Source organism: Melanaphis sacchari, unplaced genomic scaffold (genome assembly GCF_002803265.2).
Source record: "Melanaphis sacchari strain LSU unplaced genomic scaffold, SCAv2.0 Contig88_pilon_pilon, whole genome shotgun sequence".
NCBI classification, from domain to species: Eukaryota; Metazoa; Arthropoda; class Insecta; order Hemiptera; family Aphididae; genus Melanaphis; species Melanaphis sacchari.
In genome coordinates, this window is record NW_020271625.1 from 513122 (window position 1) to 535662 (window position 22541).

A 22541-nucleotide genomic window follows, 5' to 3' on the forward strand; every position below is an offset into this window, starting at 1 on the left:
TTATTATTAGTCACTCTCGCGCAAATAATAATTGCCATGATTGTTCCGCGACATAACATCCTTTCGAGTCTTTGTTCACGTTCGACTTACTCCCTACATCGTACTGTTATGTAGGTCAGTCCGGTGCATAGTATTATCATCATCATCATCATCATTATTACCATCATCGTTGTCGTCACCATCATCAACACTATATACTATCTCGCCGTTAAATAAACACGGTTTTATTATTTGTAACATTTTACTGTCTATAATATACAGTTCACAATGTGTTATTATGCTCACTGCTTGAAAAGAACGAGGGCGATGGAAAAACGCCGAACCGTGTTTTTCGTATGGTGATGCGAGGAAAGGATGGAAGAGGGGCAAGGTGACGTAAAAACAAATAGTATCGCACAGGTGCCTATAACGTCATTTGCGAATTTGCGAACTGCACCCGACGGAAAACGTCCCATCCAACTAGTGAACATGAGTCTGCGTGTGATGATAGTATTTTGTTTTGTTCAACGTTAAGTGTACGACAACTTGTAAATTGTTTCGGTTCTCTTGCAGGCCGCATTAAAATAACAACAACGAAAATAAAAAATACGAGTAAATAATATTAACCCTTTTTATATTTTATTCTACGAGTATATTTTTTGCAAACGGAGAAAAAAAATATTAATAATATCTGGATGGAAGAAGACAATAAAAAAATGTATTATGAAATGAATGTTGAATACTGTAAACCTACCCATATACTTTTAAAATATGAGTGTATAAAAAAATGGATAACAATGCACTAAACGACTTAACGTACGCGTTCTGCTGTTCGGAAGCTTCATTTATAAACTACACGTAAACTATACTATTATTGTTGTTCAATAAAAATAACATTGTTATACTGTACAAACTATAATACTGTTATATTTAGAGAAAACTGTTGAGAAAAATAAAACAAGATAAAAACTAATATTCTTGAAACGATTATACATATATTACCGCGTTGAATTCGAATACGGTGTTTTTAAAATTAGTTCGCCGGAAGAATTTAATCCATCGACAAATTTCACGAGACAACGTTTGATTTAAATTTTAAACACTGATATAATGTTTATTAAAGTGTTCCGAAGTCGAGCAAGTAGTTATATACGATTTGGTGCCGTTCATAGCAAAAGTCACATGGAATCGTCTTTTTTTTTTTCGTCGTCCAGTCGGAAATTTTTTGTCTCATTACCAGTGTTGGGAAATATCTAGGTAAATTATCTAAATATAATTGATTTATCTTTTATCTTATCTAGATAATTCTCAATTTATTTATATTTATCTTCATCTAGATAAAATTTTAGTTATCTATGAGTACCTATCTAGATAATTTATTTTAAAATTAAAAACATTTTTTTTAAATTTTTTTTTTTTGTTTTTTTTTTTTTTTAACTCAGAGATTGACTTGTTATTTTCTTATAAAGTTTATTCAAAAATTAACTATTTTATATTTTTTCAAATTTAAGCTTTTTTAAATTGTTAAATCAGGGAATGATTTTTCACATGTTCTAATGAATAAACTATTTTATCTTATGTTTATATTTTAAAATATTTTAAATGATATATATATTTTTTTTTAATTATCTGATACTTCTCTAGATAAAAATGTATTAATTTTTATCTTTACCTAAATATAATTAAGTTTTATTATCTTCATCTTTATTTGGATAAAAATTAGTACAGTCATCTTTATCTTTATCTATATAAATTATAAATTATCTATTCCTGACACTGTCCATTAAATAAGTATTATTTAATCGTTATTTTGTTTTCGAAATATAATTTTACTTGTTCAACTGATACGATTGAAAAATTTAAGCTTATATATTTGTGTTAGCAGTTAGGATTAACTTTTTAACAGTAATTTTATTTTATACATACTATAAATGTCTCAAATTCATAATGTCAAGTATAAAAAATATTAATTAAAGAAAAATGCAGACATTACCTGTGCTTACCTTGATTATTTGTAAACACCGTGTGGTCTAGTGAACTGGCAATGGAAAATGAATTGTAAATTCGATACCAATATTTTTTTGCTAACTTAATTACGTATATTACACACGACTCAATTAATCCACGGGTAAGAAACAATGTTATAATATTATTGTAGGTAATAAGTTTAGTGGAAAATATAATATAATATCATAGAATAACGAGACATGAGCTAATGAATAACTTTTGAATAATAAACATTGTCTATTGTTAAGAATAAATGGTTTTAAAATATTTTGTGATTACTATTTTAAAATTAAAATAAAGAAATATAGGAGATAGATTACTATTAGATTATGAATTTTTGTGAATTGTTTAACGAAAAAAGAGATATTTTATATCTAGTTAATTCATATCCCTAAAATTAAAAAAATATAATATATAAAATACGAGACCCAGTTTACACATTAAATTTGAAAATTTAATATTTACATTTATGCAAATGCTATTTTTACGACTTTTATATCAATAATATCATTTCCAATTATTCAATTAAAAAAAAAAAAAAAAAACATTAAAAGTAGTAATAAGCAGTATTTGATAAATAATGTATTGGGTGATAGGTTAGGTTAGGTTAGGTTAGGTAACCTAACCTAACCCTAGCCGAGAAATATACGAACAAAAACTTAATTTTAAATTATTTGGTCATCATTATTTATGTTTTTTTAGGTTATTAACACCATCAGATATAATGTTTAAGTACTATAATAACTGCACGTAAACACAAATTTTAACGGATTTTGTTTTATAACTTACAGGCATTATTTGGTACCATTCACTCAGGCCAAGAAAAGCAAATGGAAGAGAGCTGGTGTTAAACTACACATATATAACGATCATACGTTCGTTGCCAAACATTTGTCCAGGTACGTTTTGACTATTTGCATATGTTTACATAAATAAAAGCATACTTTTAAAAGGTATGAGAAATTTAGTCGATCACGGCACTGAAATTACGTTTTCTTATAGTATTTTCAATCAAACACAGGGCAGCAAGTAGTTTCTATTTTTAAGTTCACTTAAGTTTTTCGTAAGAAAACAAATCAAAACTCAATGTTCTATAGCGTTTTACAATGAAGCGAATTTTTTTGTTTTTGTTTTAATATTAACACTAATAAAATTGTTTCAAGAATTATTAACGCGTTTTAAAATATATTTTATATTTTGGTCTCGTCTGTACTAAAAGTTTTATTTTCAATGCCGGTTGAAGTGTTAGGAAATCGTATTTTTCTATTAATCGAGCAGTATTTATTATAAAAATTAACTTAAAAACTCGCCTTTTCAATGTAATAATATATTATTTCATATAAATTATTTAAAATCGTTAAAAAAATAGTTTTAATACATTTTGGTAATCATAGTTTATTTTTACATTCAAATCGATCAATAAATCTGCAAATCAAGCAAAATTAAGTATATAATTTCAAGTACTGTTCATGGGTTAAAACTATAATATAGGTATTGGATAATATAATTGTCATATTGTTATGTTAGTACATAGTAAAAACATTCAAAATTAAAATTGTTTTATTTTCATCAAATTAATTTGTTTCGTTTTCTTTGTAAATTGTTTATATTGTACAATAACTATGTAATTTTACAAATTGGTTTTTGGCAATCGATATTAGAATGTGAGTACTGAGTAGATAGAAATATGTTATCATTTCGCTGACTGTGAAGTTTAGAAGTCTTATACTACAGTTCATCACTATAAATTGATGTAACTCTGCTATGCCTAAAAAATGTTGACTAATGACGTTTGTTTAACAGCCGTCTAAATTGCCTGGTGTGCGCGAAATACTTCCCAAGACGCATCGGAAAACAAGGGTACGAGTGCAGGGATTGCCTGATCAAATGCCACAAGGAATGTCACGTCAAGGTGTCGGTGGTGTGCACCAATTCAAAAATTCATAATATCGACCTGTGAGTATACAACATAATATTATTATAATAGAGGTACCTACCATAATAGTCTAATAACAGTACGACATCCCACGCTAACCGCAATATAATAATATACGAAAAGTATCTACACATATACGAGCGAACGTATTGTGACGATGAAGTTTGATGACGATTATTATTTTGTAAGCTCTGAGTCTTCCGTGCGTGTGCCATGTTATAGTCTCCTCAAAGTTCAATGTCAAAAGGTAAAAACTTGAAGGTCATTCGCTTCGCTTTACCCCATCGCAGTATAGAATGTTTAACTTTAATAACATTACGTCTTTAGACTGGCCGTCTTTATAAAATACGCGTAAAACGCTCTTTTCGTTACTATCACCGACGTTGACAATATCATCTTTGGTTATTAAATTATTATGGCGAACAAGCAAATAGTATACCTAGGTATAATTATTTTCTAAATGTCCGTCAAGCCGGCACTCTTACTTAAAGCTATAACCACAAGACAGAAATACGTCCATTGGATTTACTACGACTATTTTTATTCGATTGATTCGCCATTTTCAGAATTTGCTACTTGCCTATTTTTTCATTAGAAACGAACATGCCCGAGCTATTTCGACGAAGTATAGGTACATTGTTCAAATACCTTTGAAGTTATAGCGCCGGGTAAAAACATGACATTAGTTATAATATTATAAACGAATTGTATTGCTTTTATTAATAGTCCTATGTCTTAACCGATGAGTGAAAGTTTCTTTAGTTGCCGACAAAGTCAGTATTTTATGGCCGAAGAGTGGAAGATTCATGTTTTAGTAAGATGTTTAAATTATATATGTTTTATTGTAATTTAAGCGTGCGCACAAACAATTTTTTTTTTTTTTTTAATTTCGAGAAATGTCAAGTTATAATATAATATATATATATATTATTTTATCCTTATAATTGTTATGATAATATGCGATGAAAAATAATCAAATTATATACCTTATTTTATTACACAATTTAAATATTTTTTTAAAAATTATAATAGCGTTTTCAATTCAAACATTAACCATCTTGGTATAATTCTTTAAAATATTATCTGTATAATTATAAATCACTTATAGATTATGTTCATTATTAAATCAAAATAAAACTCTAATTTAACATATGCAATTTAATATCGTGATTTCCATTAAAGCTCATGATTTCGTAGTTTTTTTTCATAACATTTTTATTTTTGAAAGAACTGTATAAATTAAACGAAATAAAATTTATTACGTTCAAATTTTAATTATTTATTTTGAAAATAACGAAAATCAAGAGGTCTTATTTTTTAGAAAATGTAATGAATTCAATTCTAAAAGTCTTTTGTCAAATTCATAAGTAATAATACAATTTAGGTATTATAGGAAGAAAATATATTCTTTGCACACCCGCAGTCGATTTTTGCTGTGTATATAACACAATGGTTTTTCATTTAAATTTATTTCGCTTTGTTTATTCTATGTTTATATATTAAAATTTATAAAATTGAATTTATGGTTAGAAAACTATAGTTACTTATTAAAACTAACAAGAGAATGACAACGGTTATTTTTTACTATAGATTTATTTATCTATTTTTTTTTTTTTATTAAGACAAATAGTAAAGGAACTATGTATCAATTTTTTTTAATGTATTTGACTACAGATAAACATTTCATGATGACATAAATCGATTTTAAAAACGCATGAATTATTTATACCATCGAGGCTGACTTAAAAAAAAAATAATAATAATAATAAATTATAATAACAATGATGATCTTATCGCCTCATACATGTTAAACGTCACGATATTATGCTCACTTATAGGACCTGTCACATCTAGGCCTGCGGATCTTCAACTTTGTTAATATTTATACATATTTGTGTATTTTTTTTATTTTTTTTTCAGGAATAATTTAACGGTATTGCCATCGATATCGGCATAGTGACTGGACAGTCGGCCGCATCGGACGTGTCACGTCCGTTCACGTTCACGAACACTTTACTTACCCGCTAATAATAATGTCATATTATTATAATATTATAACATAATATATTGTACGATAACCTTATTATATTTGTGTACATCGACTATCGTATTATTATAATATAGGAACACTCGTTAAAATGGCGTTAGACTAAATAAAAACTGGGCGGTCGTTACGCCCATAGTAATTTAAATATTATAATATCCGATACGCATTTAAACCGCCGCGGTGACTGCAAATCCACCGTGTCCGACGACAACGATAGTTGTCACAAAGATAATGATATTAAATAATAAAAATAAGAGTAATGATAACAGTAGTAGCAGTAGTAGTAGTAGTAGTAGCAATAGTAGTAGTAATAGTAACTATGATATGGCGGGGCGTGGACGAGCAAAATGGTCAATGGAGACGCCGAACAAACACCGCTGTTGTAAGAACCATGTAAATACACAACATTATAATATTATAGAGTAGGACGTAAAGGTTGATTATATAATGAAACTTAAGCAGTTATTTTTTTGTTCCGAACGTGTGTATGTAATAGGTAATAAACGAACAAAATATAAATAATGAACAATCCAAATATTTTTTTGAGTCTATATATCACGTATTGTTATTGGCAGGCGACATATATGCATGTGGTCATAAAACATCAATCGTGTATACAAGACTGATGAATAATAATAACCATAAATATAATAATAATCATAATCGTAATAATAATTATAATAATCATAATTATAATAATAATAATAATAATAATAATCATAATCATAATAAATAAAATAATAATAATTTTAGTAATTTTCATAATAATAATAATGAATTAAAAATACTAAGGTTAAAATAAAAATTAACCCTACGATAATATACAAACACACACTCACACATAAACAAGTAACACATGCACTCTGTCACACACAATATAGATATAATATTCGAAGTGATTTATCTTAACAGTTAACACTCGTCACCTCGAAAAGTATTAAAAAATATTAAGATTTTGGAAATATAATTTTTTTTTAACATAATTCGAATTCACTACGAAACAACGTTTTTGAAAAACAAATATTTTTTATTACCGTATTTTTTGGTAACTATTTTGATTTAATATTCAAAAGGAAGAATATTTGTCTGATACATTAAATTTTCGTAAATTCTCGGAAAAATGTTTTGCTTAGGAATGTGAAACTAAACATGTATATTATCATTAAAAAAAAATGAAAAACTTAATAACGATAACGATAAAAATAAGTGAACAAAAGTCATACTTTTTTCAATAATGTTGTTTTTTAATGAATCGAAATGATGTAAGTACAAATATTTTGAAAATACATCTAGTTAAACTTAACAAAATAATGAATGTTCACTGTTAAAGAACAATCACTCCTTTTATATTATAAATTTATTATTTTTATACGTATGCAGATACATAAAATACGTAGATACATAAATCGGTATTGTAACATCATTAATACATTACTTACCGATTATTTATCTAAACTACATTTTGGTGCTTCAACAATTTTCACCTAATTTTGTTGGTCAGCGATAATATCCAACAACGTAGCTAAGTATACATCGTCGTATATTGTCGTTTTTCGTTTTGTATTGTTATGTTATTTTTTTCACACTTAAAATATTTTAATTAATAATAATGCTATATTTTATATTTTTTCCGTTATTAATATTATAATTTGTTGAAAACAAAAATAATTATATAATATGATTTCCCTTATCTAGTTTTAAATATTTGTTAATAATATTATTATTATATTTATATAAATCATATATTATGTAATTTTATCAAATGCAGAAAAATATTGTTGTAATAAATATTATGTATTATTATTTTTTGTTCCATTATTCTTACGGTATAATATAATATTATTTTTAAAAAAACAAAAAAATAAACAAATAAAATTGAATAAAAACTTCATAACACACTCGTCTTATTATAGTTATAGTAATAATAATAATAATAATAATAATAATAATAATAATATCAATTATATCGACAATAAATAAATTATTCAGGTTTCAATCGGTGCCAGTATTCCACGCTCTGCTTTGGTTTGCTTAGCATGTCCTTCCAATGCTGTGCCTCCAGCTGTCCAGTCGCATTTTTGTTGGCTGACAATAATACATCAAACGAACTCATTATAATAAAAGCAATAGACGATTGGGGGTTGTTTGGTAAATTTGACGGATGAATGGTGAGCGGGAAATCAGTTTCAAGCAACATATTTAGGGTGTTAAGGGAGCTTATCCACTATATTTTAAAATTGTTTAGCCCCTTCTAAAAGTTAAACAATAATATTGAGTGTATAGGCCATATTTCGAGTTGTGTTAAGAAGAATAAGAAGAAAACAAATCACCTTTTTAGATTGAGCTCAGATAATTACAATAGTAACACTAATATTATAATGCTAACATTTTATAATGGTCGTGGTTTTGTAAATATTATTAAAATTTTGTACTATTAATTTTTTTTTTTTTTTTACTCGAGTAATCAATGTAAATATCTTATTGTTATTAAGAAAGTAGATGAATTTTGTTTAATGATTTTTTATGTAAAAGATTAAACTCTATATAGCTTTACAGATTATCTTAATGTTTTTAAATTAGTTAATTCTATAATATTTAATTCATAACAATAGTTTATCGTTTAGCCGTTTAGCCTGTATAATATGTTTAAAATAAAGTGGCTAAATATTTCTGCCAATTATAAAGTTTATATAACAAACAACTTTTGCATACGCGTGTATTAATTTAAAATAGTATTATTTAATTAAATGTGAGTGGTACTTTATGAACTTATAAACATTTTTGATAGAAACATTAACTTTGGGGAATTATAAACCTTATAGGAAATAAGACATAGTTTTGATGGGCTTATATGTATACTGAGAGATGTATTTTGTTTTGATATTACAGAAAACTTCGATTATTCGTTACTGTCTTATCTGTCAAATTCTGTTCTCTGTCATCCACCGTCAAAATGGTATTGTGAATTATAAATAGAATATTGTACGCCTGTATTATGGGTATCAGTGACGGCTCGTGCTATAGGGCACACGGGTACGTGCCCCACCTTCAAAATAGAAAGAAAGAAAAAATATTTTTGAAATATTTAAAAGGGCATGGTCGTTTTCGATCAAAGACGTACCCTTCTCTTTTTGGCCAATTCCCTTTTCGACCAAAACAAAAATTTATATAATATATGTAAAAAAATAAAATAATTGATAAATAATTTTTGTAAAATTAGGGTAATTGTATAATTATATAATTTTGAAAATTATTAAAAATATAAGTTGCATAAAATATTGTAAAATAAAATGTGGAAAATTATTTAAAATATAAGAATATCTATATATTAACATCATTTTTATACTAATATGTCACAAACCTACTCATATGGTTTAGATTTTATTTATTTTTATATAATATTATACATATTATATACTATGGCATATAAACATAAAAATAATGTTAATTTATAAATATTCTTATATCTTAAATAATTTTCTACATTTTATTTTACAACATTTTATGAAATTTATACTTTTAATCATTTTCAAAATTATATAATTATACAATTACCCTAATTAAAAAAAAACAATTATATATAAATTATTTTATTTTTTTACATACAATAAATAAAACTTTGTTTTGGTCGAAAAGAGAAAAGTACGATTTTGGTCAAAAGGGAATTGATCTACTCGTATTTTAAATTTGGTCGAAAAGTAAATCGGCCGAAAAGGTTAGTGTACATTTTTGGTGGAAAACGGTCTAACCCATTTAAAATTGAGTAGGTAGTGTTTCTTCTATTATTATACATATAGATGGTATATTATTAAAAAATATTATCGAAAAAAAATGTTATCAAATAGGGGCGTACAATACGTACATATAATATTATACGGGCATTGGGCAACGGGCACAAATTCGTTGTGCCCTGATGGCTAGATCAACGTTACTAGATTTCCCCCACTTTTCGACATGAATTAATATAGAGTTGTCGTGAACAATCCGATTGTACCCGGATTCTATTTTTATTAAGATTTATGAAATTTTTTCGGTCTTATCGTATTGCTATCGTCAAACGTCTTATGTGGCACAGACTTTATATTTTAATAACATATTATGATAATAATCTGTTATTTTATTGTTCATTCTCTGTTCGTTGTTTATTTTATTGAACGATTTAAAGTTATTTTACTATTTAGAGTATGGTGTTTAGTCATTATTAGTGATAAGTTCAAAGTTGTGATAATGGAAAATGAAAGAAATATTTGTGCCCTACCTTCAATGAACTCCACAAGCCACTACTGATGGATATATATTATTATGTACTTATAGAAAAATAAAAAAAATGTATTTATAAAAAAATCTCGAAATTTATAAAAACAGTCTAAATTAATCAATTATTTCAAAATATTTCATAATAATATTATACACTAATATGTATAATATTAAAATTAATATAAATATAATATTAAAATTAATATTGATATAATATTTATAAATATAATTTTTTTTCTTTTATTCATTATAATTTTTGTTCCGTTTAAGATGGCTAATCAAAATTATACTATGTTCAAAGTTCAATTTCGAGAAAAAGTTAATGATTTATGAACTCTGGTATGAACCATTTCGTTATTTTTTTTTAAATTAATACACCTCATAAATTCACGATTGAACTTTTAAATACATTTTTCTTTAATTTTTTTTTTGGAATTCGATTGCATTAGTATTAAATAATATCATTGCGTTTTAATGAAATAAAAATGTAATTTAGAAATAATTGAAATAATTGAAGAAAGATCACAGTACATTAGCCTAAATACCAGAAAACTCTTACGAATTTTTATTTTAAATATATTAATGAGTAGGTATGCTAAAATGCGAGGAAAAGTTAGTCGGGGTACTCAATCGTTCTACGATCCAAGTTAACAAGTCAAGCACTCAATTAATATTTTACAATTTCAATATAATATGATTTCTAACATATATAATATTTGCCACGCATTGAATGCGAACGGATATTACATTAGTGTACACACTCACATGATATTGTTATCTTGCCAATAAGTTCATTACGCCCAATGTTATCAAAGTCCATGACCATCACCTCCAAAGCCGCTTCTCTAAGTTGTTCTACCGGCAAAGTGTACTCAAATTTCTCGTCAAAAATCGGATTTAGATTACATTTGAAAACTATGCTCTTGCGCTTCTCCACTTTTTTGTCACCAACGTGCAGCCACACTTTCACGTACGGATCTGAAAACAATATGAAATTAGTTATAATAAATCAGATTTAGATATTTTAAAATTGTTTTGCCCCATATTATTGTATTATAATGTATTATAAGACACAGTATTCAAAAAATTTTGATATTTCGTCGGACATTAGCATCAAGGAATTTTAATGCGTCGACTGCAAATAAATATAATTATTATCATAATACCTATAAACGCTGAGACAATGAGATGATTTCTCTAAAAATGCATAATTTGATGTAGATTAAGATATAATATTCTTAATAAAATTAATAATTACGAATTTCGGTGTGATGAGTTATCAAATCATAGAATTTCACAATGCAGTGGTTTTATGTTTCTTGGAATAAAGATTGATTCACTGACCAACCATGCACACCCCGTCCAATTTCATCTTTTGACAAGAATTTTTTTTTTTAAATATTAATTTCGGAATTTTTAAAATTACTGAAAAATTATAACACTATTGTTAAATGCCTGAATTTTCTTTTTACCTACCATTTAAAAAAATTATTGTGGTTTTATAAACTTTTTTCTCATATGAAAACTCCCTTTTTTCTGTGATTTGTAATTATAAATGTTGATGCATCAAATTTTAAGCTTAAACGATACGTTTTTGGGTTATTATTAATGCATATATTCGAAGGAATTGAATAATAGTGGGTGATTAACAAACTATATTCAATAGTTTATGATATATTGGCATACGTTAACAATGTTTAAATGTTTACAATTTTAGTAAATTAATATTATTTAATATAATTTTCAAAAATTATAATTATAGAATTTTTCACATATATTATAAATCCGTTATCATAAACTATCTACGATGTTTAAAATAACAGGGATCATTCGTTTCTAATTCTAATTTAGACACATGGGTAACTACTTAAAAAGGGAAACGTAAAATTCCTGTACGAGAGTAGCTGGTAAAAAATGGCATACGTTAATTCCTGCAAACAAGATATGAAAATTCTTACACTGCGAAAAAATTACTTAATATGTAAGTTCCTATACCAATCATACACTAAAATTAAACCGATTATTTATCTGTAGTTATAGTTATCGGAATATAATAATGCGGAGTAAGTGTAATAATATAATCGCAGTCATTTTAATCGTGTATATATGGTGTTTTATGGTTAATAAACGATAGCTCATTTGTACGATTGACATCTGAATTCGATTTTTCAACTCTCAAAATATTTATGACTCTTCATTACTGAAAAAAAAATGATACAAAATTCTGAATTGATAATAATTTTATCAGGTTGACTGCTATGCTAAAACTACATCAAAGTTTATTCTACATGGCAGTCAACCTGTAAACAATACACAGCATAATGTACATTGCCACATTAGACAATTCATTCTGTTTAAATATTTGTGTATCTGTACATACGTATATGTCTATAATTATCATATATGAAGTCATGATAACAAAAATTAAGTATCTTTCATATTAAGTAAAAAAAAAAAAAAACGAAAAACTGCTTGTTTTAAATAATTTTAAACTTTTTAAAACCATGCATCTAAAAATTGAAAATATATAAAGATGTGTTAAAAGTAATTGTAATTAAAAGTATTAAAAATTTAAATTAACAAATATAAATAAATCATATTTTTACCATAGTTATGCAAGTGATAAAACTTTAAAACGACAAAAATTAGTAATTTTTATAAAAGATACGTTTTAAACTTTATAGTTGAAAAACGATCACAAATAATGAAAACAGAAGTACCTAAATATATTAATGAAGGAAATTGCATTTCATCTGATTTAAAATAAGAAATATTCACAATACAAGAATACATTTTTTTTTCATTGTTATTCCAAACTAACTACATCAAGAAAGTATGTTTACGAATCATTAAGTTTATTATACATAAAAACAAAGAAATATGAGTTATTTATTTTTGACAAATGACAATGATACTCTTATTGAAATAATTATTATTTTTTTTATGTGAATCAAATATAAATTTTTTAATGGAATAAAATTAGATTTTGTACTTATGAATCGTAGTTTTAGTTATTTTGATAAATATTACACGTAATTATACACGGTTTATAGCATTTAAAATGGGTTGTATTATTATAATATAATAGCCATCAATGTTTATTATCAAATAAAAAAAGACAAATTCAAATTATTGAAAAAAATTGAAATAAATAGAGTACCTACTTAATACCTAAAATAATTATTTTAGATTTTGAAATATCAATGTATAAAGAAATTTTTTTAATTTTTTTTGAAAACAGAGGTGTTTAATTATCGATTTTATTTGAGCCAAGCTTACTTTCTTTTGAATAAAATTTAAAATGTATCTTAAATTTCATAATTTAATTCGAAAAATACCATAGAAAAATGGTTGGTACATATTTTTGGTTTTCTTTTCTCATTTTAAAATAAATGGAAGAATATTTTATAGACTATTTTATGGTAAATGAACATAAAAATTCAGCAATAAAAGAGTTTTGTGATTAGTCAATAGATATATGTCAAATAATAGTATTTTTACTTAATGCAAAACACAAACGCTTGTAAAAGATTTTATTTGGATTAAAATTAAAATTTTTATTACCAAAATTCATATATTTTTAAAACTATTGAAATTTTCAAACTGTTTCAAACTTTCAAATAAATATATACTTAAAAATATTAACCAAATATAATAACACAGAAACGAAAATATGCTGAAAAAAAAATTGTATAAATTCAACAAACAAAATAATCAATACAATTAAGATAAATATTTAGGTTTTTGAAATAAATTATATAAAATATAAAATATTTTTTGTTTAAAATTATTTAATTATGAAATTTATGAAATATATTTTATTAAACAATGTAGTAGATAAATGATTAGTGTAGAAACTTACATGTCATCTACTTTTTTACAGTGTACGAACTTATATAATATGTATTTTTTTACCTTCTAGGTTTAAATACAGATCTCGAAACGTATACTTAAAGTTTCTGAAAATCAGAATATCTCGTTTATGAGGAAAATATGGAGGTGATCGTGCATATCATATGATTATCATAAACAGCACGGTACACTGCAGCATTTGAGTAATTAAGTTAATAATTAATTCAGTAACGCGTGTTTAATAATAATAATAATAATAATAATACCAACAATATTATATTGTGTGTTATTAAAACAGTGATCGCCGTAGATTAATTAGTGGTCGGTAATTACGATGTGGTGTTTGAGTACAGGTTGTAACAAAATATCACTGCGTATTTTGGTTATTAATCTGTTAGCTTTATCGAATATACACTATACAGTATACAATATACACTGTATGCATTTATGCATTTGAACAGCATAAAATGAAGATACCGTTTTTTCTTTTATATTATAATGTATATTGTATATACTACTCCAACAGAGTTCAGACACAAAAGGAGAATTTATTTGAAATGTACATAAATAGTCTAGTGATGTGCAACGATATCGATTAATAATTTCTCGATATATTGATACATCGAAAATATTTATTATTATATTATTTTTCAAGAATCACATTTTATTCGCAGGTTTTAAAACATCTAAGCTATAATGAATTTAAACGTATTATATTGTACAAATATATATGATGATGGTGTACCAATAATATCTTGGTATTAAAATATAACATTGATAAAGTAAATGAGTTAGTTTCTTTAATGTGGTGTAAATTTGGTTAAGTGAAAGCAAAAATGGATTTCGATATCGCGACACGATATCAGTAAATTTTGAACGAAATCTAGGTTTAAAATTATATTATTGTCCATTATTAGAATAAATACGCATAGATTCAAGGTCGTAACCAATTATACCGCAAGAAGGTATTACGTGCTCTTACGATCACTCTGTTGTAAATCGAACGTAGCGCCAAGTGTGTATTACACAGGCGGGATATCCGTAAGACAACCACACACGAACGGCATAGCAGCCCGTGAGACGACAGTGACGGAGGAGAGGGTGGACCGGATATATTTTTTGCAATAGTGTTAATCGCAGTATTGTTACGCGGTAAAGCGAAGCACGTAGTAGCGGCCGCGACGACAATGGATGGTGACGATGTGGTCTGCGTAAGGTATATAGTTATTCAAAAGTGAATAAGGATTACAAATTGCCTCTTCTGGTCTTCTTGCAGTAGTATAGTATCGCTGAGTACCGTTGTATTTCGGCTCACCGATATTGCTCTATGTCTACGTGTAACACTAGCACTGAGAGACGACGTAACAAATGGTTTTTTCTGATTTTCATCGATTTCAGTTTTGTCAGTATAATATTAATATCGATAGTGGACGATAGAGAATTGATTTCTCGCGTAAACCATTTGCTGGTAACCATAGACTGTTTATATTGTATTCGCTTGATGGTTAAAAACAAAAATAAACTCAATTAATCTGATCAGTCATAACGAATAATTAACCAATCACGCGTTGTCACTAGACGCTATATCAGCTGTTGTTAATATCATTAGACAGTAATTTTGGTGTGTTCATGTCATGCACGACTGCTAAGTGCGGACGCACTATATCGATGATGATAATAAATACTAATGCAAAAACTTCTGATATATTATATCACGTTACTAATGATGGATTCGGAATATTAACCGATCTATAACACCATAAATGCGAACGAATAATGTAATAGAAATGTAATATAATATCTAGTATTTTAGTCGGGTTAAATATATGATTCAATAATCCTAATTTATTATTTACATAAACTATACAAATATTATTAACATAAACTATACAAATATTATTAACATATAAATAATATATAGATCAATAAATTATGTCATATTCAATTTTAGATTTTTTATTCAACATAAGGCACTAAAAAAAATTTGCGGGTAGATATAATTCATATTATACAAATTACTAAATTAAGGTAAAACATTACTTGAAGCTCAAAACTTGATGCGATATATTTTATTTTTTTTCCTAACTTTTTGGGTTCTACCATTACGTTTGTTCTCCGACATCGCTTTCTCTGACTAAAAACACTTTAAATAAATTTAATTTAATCAATATGACAATGCTACATAATGTGCACGCCGTACAGTTGAATTTACAACCGTAGTCGTATGCTTGACATTTTAACCACCTTAACATGGTTTGTTAGGTAACCGTATTATCTTAAACCGTAATCGTCTTTCTTCCCATTATCAAAATAAATACGAGTGCAAAACATGTCATAGGAAATAAAAAACAAAACAATTTTGAATATAAAATAAATTATAAATTTAGTTTTATGATGATAAAGCTGGTCATAGAGTCATGACCGAGCTTGCCCTGGCCCATAGGTAAACTTCCCGACCTCTCGGTAGCACAATCCGTCACCGCACGTTACAAAGTGTTATAATATATAACATTATAATATATTATACAAACGACACCTACGCACATGTCCATTATCATAATCGCACTGTACATTATTATTTATTATTGTAATTATTTCCAAAACATAAATTAATATCAATCGTTCGGTATAACGAGCCGGATACCGTTTGAACGGAACCGCATAATATCGCAACACACGTCCGTTTACACGTATTATGATTATAATCGCATGACGTATACCGTCATAATGACGAATTAGTTAGCGGTAGTAATCAGCACGATTTAATATAATATTATAGCGTGTACCTATTAGGCTTACAAACTGTATGTAAATAATTAGTTGTGACCGATTTTGCTCGTTAGCCGTCACGGATATGGTGAGTTATTAGTGTTCACCCTACGGCCCACGACCCATCCGGCATCTTGATAGACCTATACGTATGTTTTACCAGTATAATAAACGCTGACTCCGTCAATTTATCTATTTTTTGAAGAATTGTATTTTTAAGTTTCAATTTAAAACAAAACTTTAATAATATGTAAGTAATTAACACGTTTTTCAAAACCAAATTTAATATTTAATGAATTCACTCAACGTGTCTAATATCAGAGACTATCACTTTTATTGGTTATCGTATAAATTATATTAGTAATATAAATACATTAATTGTTAATATGGCCCTATGTTCTGATAAAGCATATAATAAAGAGTATAAAAGATAAAATTAAGAGATAATTTAATAAGAGATACAATTTCCTAAATACATTTAAGAATTTAACCATAGTTTGCAAATTTAGTTTTAAATATTTTATTTTGTATTCTAAGCAGAGTAAAAAATTATAACGAAGTATGTTTTTTTGTATTTTTACTAATAGAAAAAAATATTTTGGTAATAAATCGGATTCAGTTGTTACTTTTAAAATAATCAAGAAAAACAAAACAAAAAAAAAAAACTGCCAAGTAAGTAATAATTATAATAGTTGTGTACCTACTGTTCTATTGTTGTAACTATTAAGTATTAATTTTACTATGTTATTGACCAAATTACTATTTATCTATATAGGTATGTGTTAAATTAAAGTCCATCGAAAAATTATATTATATTATTATTAAAACCGATTCTCAGTCAGCGATGGTAATTCAAATTGTTCATAACTAATGTTGCTAAAAATTATTTATTATTTTAATAATAGCATAATTAAAAGTTAAATAAAAGTAGGTATTTTTTTTTTTTTATACTTTGCCAGCTATTTTGAAATGTGTTAGGAATTTTCTTTACTTTCGATCTTTTAATCTAAAAACTAATTACAATTTCTTGTTATAAACCATCATCAAAGTTAAATTCGAAGCTTTTTGTTTCTATAAAAAATATCTTCAGACATAAAAATATAGTTACCTATGAATGAAATATAGGTAGATTTATCATTGTATAATCAACATATTCACCGTACACAAAATGAACATCTATTAAAATTCTGATATTATTATTAAAATGTTTGTTTGGTAATTTGCTTAATCTGCACTTATTTGTATAAATGAAAAATGTATCGGTGAAGTTTACAATTTATAAAATTGACCCTTAAATTGATTAACTGAAAATTGTTGAAATTAATACGTCCTTTACCCTCCTCATACCATTACTACCGATCGTCGTTAAATAGAAAAAAATCTGAGATTATTTTTATACCGATAATTAGCATGAGTCAGCAAAATTTTTTTTAAAATGTATTTGCACGATATACTGATAATGAAGGAATAAGTTAAAAAAAACTTCGGAGAGGGCTGGTGAAACGTTTCACCATCGACACGTGTCGATTAGTGGATTTTTGAATTTTTCGAATGTAAGCATGTACACGATTAAGCACTCGACAGTGTGTTATTAATATGTGTGTTCACTTCAAAATATTATTTTATTATAAAACATATTGCACCGTAAGATTGTTCGCTTCGCTAAGCAAATTTTATAAGTAGATGTTTGTGAGTTGATCGAATATGTTTGTATGCATGGTTTGAATAGCTTACAAGTTACAACTTCCATCGATTATAATTTTATGTTGTATAAAATACTTTAATGTATTAAGACCTTTTAATGGTTGAAAAAATGAATTTCAACATATTTATTATTTATTATAACATTGAAATAAAATTTCATTGGATCAATTCGTATATAATTCGTAATTAGAAAGGAAATTTTGAGAGCAGTAGTTTAAAACTAATCAAAAACTATTTTTTTATCTTTTTTAATTAATTCAAAAAACTAAAATATAATGGTTGAATAATATGAAGATTTACCGGGTACTTATCCAATTACCTACTCCATCACTATATTCGGTATTTTGTTACTCATATGTGAAATAAAGCCACGATAAATCGGTTCGACATTTTTATCTCGATAAATCGAAATCCTAAGCTTCGAAAAACTAAAAAATTATATTATAATATAATGATTAATGAGTGAAACGGCGACAACACACCCATTCAGCCGTCCAGCATAAATTAATAACACAATATTCATCACGAGAAACTATGAGTGATCGAAAGCTTTTGTTTCACGGACGACGCGAGTATACACATATCCGTAATATTAATGATAATATTGTATTATGGAATCTACCTACCTATCTACCTATCTGCCTACTTATTATGATGTAAGCAGATATTGTATACGCAGAGTGTATATTTTTTAGTGCATAAGAAAATCATTTTTTAGAACACTCACCCTTTGAGACAGTACGTTGTGAAATTTATCAAAAATTGAACGAGAACTGAAGTGTATACGAAACGCACTTGGGGTATAACATAATACATAACGTATATAGGTTAGGTAAGTTTCCATTAGTCGACTAGAGAGTTGAAAAAAAATAAAAATCCATCCGAATTTTCGATCAAAACTCTCAAAAACCACCGCCGTTGTCCGTTTTACCGCGACCGTGGTGTAATACATATAACATAATATTATGATTAATCGATTTTCACACACTAAACAGAAATAGATTACTCTTCGCAATAACACGCTTGACATGTTTCGCTGCTACGTTATATGTATGACGTAGTGTCAGTTATCTACGCGTATTATAGAATAGCTAAACCATGTATGTAGACCGTACATTGGATTGATCGGAGGTGTTACTACAGTATTTGCCTAAAACAAAATTAGAAAATAAGTCTCGGGTTCAAAAAAGGTGATTTTTGAATATTACTCGGATAAAATCATTCGATATAACTTTTATTTTAGTGGATTATTATATTGTATGTGTATCGATTATTTTTTTTAATATTAAATGACATTATTATACGGTTTAAGCTTAATTTACTTAAAAATATATTATATTTTTAAATATTATTTTTATATATTGTTGTAAATCGGAAATATTTATTGATTTCGAAAAACAAATAATATATTTTGGGTATAGCGAAGAGCGATGAGGTTTTACAATTATGTATGTTTATTTTATGTGTTTGAAGACACTTTTCTAGTAAAAAAAATGCTCAAATTTTAAACTTTAGGGGTAGTTTTTGTCAGAATATTGGGTTTGCTTAATACTTTTGTGGGTATTTAAATCATAATTTTTTTTTTTTTTTGTAATTAAATTTGAAATTATTTTTATTGTAAGTTTTTAGAACATGTGTTCTTGAATATAGTGCATGATTTTGTCTTTACGAATTCGGGATATCACTCATCTGAGAGCTATTAATGCAGACCACTTGTCCACAGCACCATTTAGTAACTATAACTAAACGCTGCGCATAACTCGATGAAAATAATTTAACATAGTTCCTGCCATTAAATACTATTATAAATTTTTTAATTATTTAAATTTATTTTATTAACACCATATCGTACTTATTAATACATTCGATATTTATTACAAGTAATTGTGTTTATTATTAATTAATTTATGAATGTATGATAATACTAATTTTAAAAACTCATATAAACCAACTTTTTTAAATGCTTCATTTTATAAGGTCTACAACTAATTTAACAATATACATTATTACTAGTAGTTAGTTCTGATGTAGGAACCTTGCAAGTAGAATAACTGTTGGGATTACCACATTAATAAATAAAAAATGTTAAAAATTAAATATGAAAATTCTAATAAAAAATTATAAATGGTGGTAAAATTTAAATTTAATTTAAAAACCAGAAAGTTACTGTAACGGAATTGTACACAGCCATTATGTTATTTATTTATACAATTTATCTAGTGCTCATGGCTTATAATATAAATAATAATATTTTATGTCATTGAAACTATATTATAGTAACTGGTTTACTGAAAATTATTATTTTTTTAGTCAGATAGAACTCAAGAATTACTGATATTATGTTGATAAATATTGAAACTACTTACAAGAATTCGATAATAAGTTTAAATCATAATGCGTATGTCTTATATTAGGGGTCACCGATTAATACTTTTGAAGTGTGATATTAGGAATCTGAAAATTTTTCGCTGGCAAAATTTTAAGAACATATTTTTAACATATTATAATAGATATTATTTTAAATTTTCATTGTATATCGTAATTTATATTATTTGTATATAATAAAATTACTTGGTATATTAACTATATTAACATATAGACGTTAAATTTTATAAAAAATTTAATAACGATTGATTTATGAACTACATGCAAATGCAGCTAATTTTAAATTAGGTTATAATACGAAATAAACATTCTCGAGATTTCTAAGAAATATGCCGAACTTCTGATTGGCACTGCATTATGGAATCATGAATGATGTGTATATAAAACATAGTTTTGTTACTGCAATTTGTGACGGAAGAATAAATAAATTCAGTCGTTCGTAGTAATTGCAGAATTGACATGTTTCACCAAATTCAACTTAATTACAATAATACTTGCATTCCACCGTCTAAGTTTTGAATATTTTGAAATTTGAACAAAGCAATATGGCAATTATTTGCGAGTTTACCCGTATAATACGAACGAATACTTAACGAGTCACTGAAATATACCAAACGAACATTTGAGCTGAAAAATATCATCTGGAACGACCCTTAATGACTCCTCTTGAACCACACAAAGGACCGACCTAGGTACGGAAATTCAAAGTATGCTGTGTCGTTGGTCCACCGAAAACAAAGTTTGGATTCGGTCGAATGTAGGTAAGTTAATAATTTATATTATTCCGGTTAGGCCCAAGTATTCTATTTTTGCTAAAATATATCGTTTTGAATAATCAGAGGCTTTATAAAATAATGACCTCGAGGCGTATACAACCTCTACAGTACGAAACATAATCGCATAATACACACAAAACTATAGGACAATAAACTATATTTTATAAATATTATATTGATTATATTATTTTTAGATGAATTTAAAAATCAGATTTTCAATATTTTAATTAACTAATAGAAATTGGGAAAATAATGTATTTACTTAATATTATATTTATCGATAAAAAATATGAACAAAAATTTATATTTTACATTCATCGCTTCCGGATTTCTTAAAATTATTAATTATAATATCAAGATGCAATTTTTATTATTGAAACAAATATTGTATAGCAGAGGTTCCCAAACTTTTTATTGTACGACCCATTTTGAAAATTTTTTAAAATATGGCGACCCACAATATCAATGAATGACCTTTTTTTTTTTTTACTATACAACAGAAAATTAAACTATTTTATTAAATTTTATGTAATTACGAAAAAAAAGTATAATAAGTATAATATATTATACTCACAGATAAGGATTGACGATAAAACTGAATTTGAACTTTGAACATCAACGAAAAGTAATAAATGATTATATTTTTGTATTATTTAAAAAAATAGCATGACCCACCAAAAGTATAATCGCGACCCACAGTTTGGGAACTTCTGTTGTATAGGATTAATTTTCTTCTGATCTTATTAAAATTTTTTATTGATTAATACTGGGTATAACTCGTATATACACTGGAAACCCGTAATATAACTATACATATAATACTGTTTTA

General features: G+C 26.3%; 2 protein-coding genes across 4 annotated transcripts in view; one reads left to right on the plus strand and one right to left on the minus strand.

Annotated features, from left to right (window-relative positions):
- Window positions 1-6008, plus strand: part of LOC112602410 — a 112218-nt gene extending 106210 nt beyond the window's left edge. For both annotated transcript variants that reach the window (XM_025350473.1, XM_025350474.1), the window contains exons 13-15: window positions 2778-2885; window positions 3790-3942; window positions 5843-6008. In XM_025350473.1, coding sequence (XP_025206258.1) covers window positions 2778-2885; window positions 3790-3942; window positions 5843-5879 — 298 coding nt within the window. In that variant the 3' untranslated portion in view covers window positions 5880-6008. The remainder of the gene's footprint in view (window positions 1-2777; window positions 2886-3789; window positions 3943-5842) is intronic.
- A 1875-nt stretch (window positions 6009-7883) lies between these two features.
- Window positions 7884-22541, minus strand: part of LOC112602412 (synaptotagmin-7) — a 186419-nt gene continuing 171761 nt past the window's right edge. The window contains exons 8-9 of one of the 2 annotated variants that reach the window (XM_025350477.1): window positions 10992-11204; window positions 7884-8054 (exon numbers count right to left, since the gene is read on the minus strand). In XM_025350477.1, coding sequence (XP_025206262.1) covers window positions 7951-8054; window positions 10992-11204 — 317 coding nt within the window. In that variant the 3' untranslated portion in view covers window positions 7884-7950. The remainder of the gene's footprint in view (window positions 8055-10991; window positions 11205-22541) is intronic. The other variant, XM_025350476.1, reaches the window with a different exon arrangement.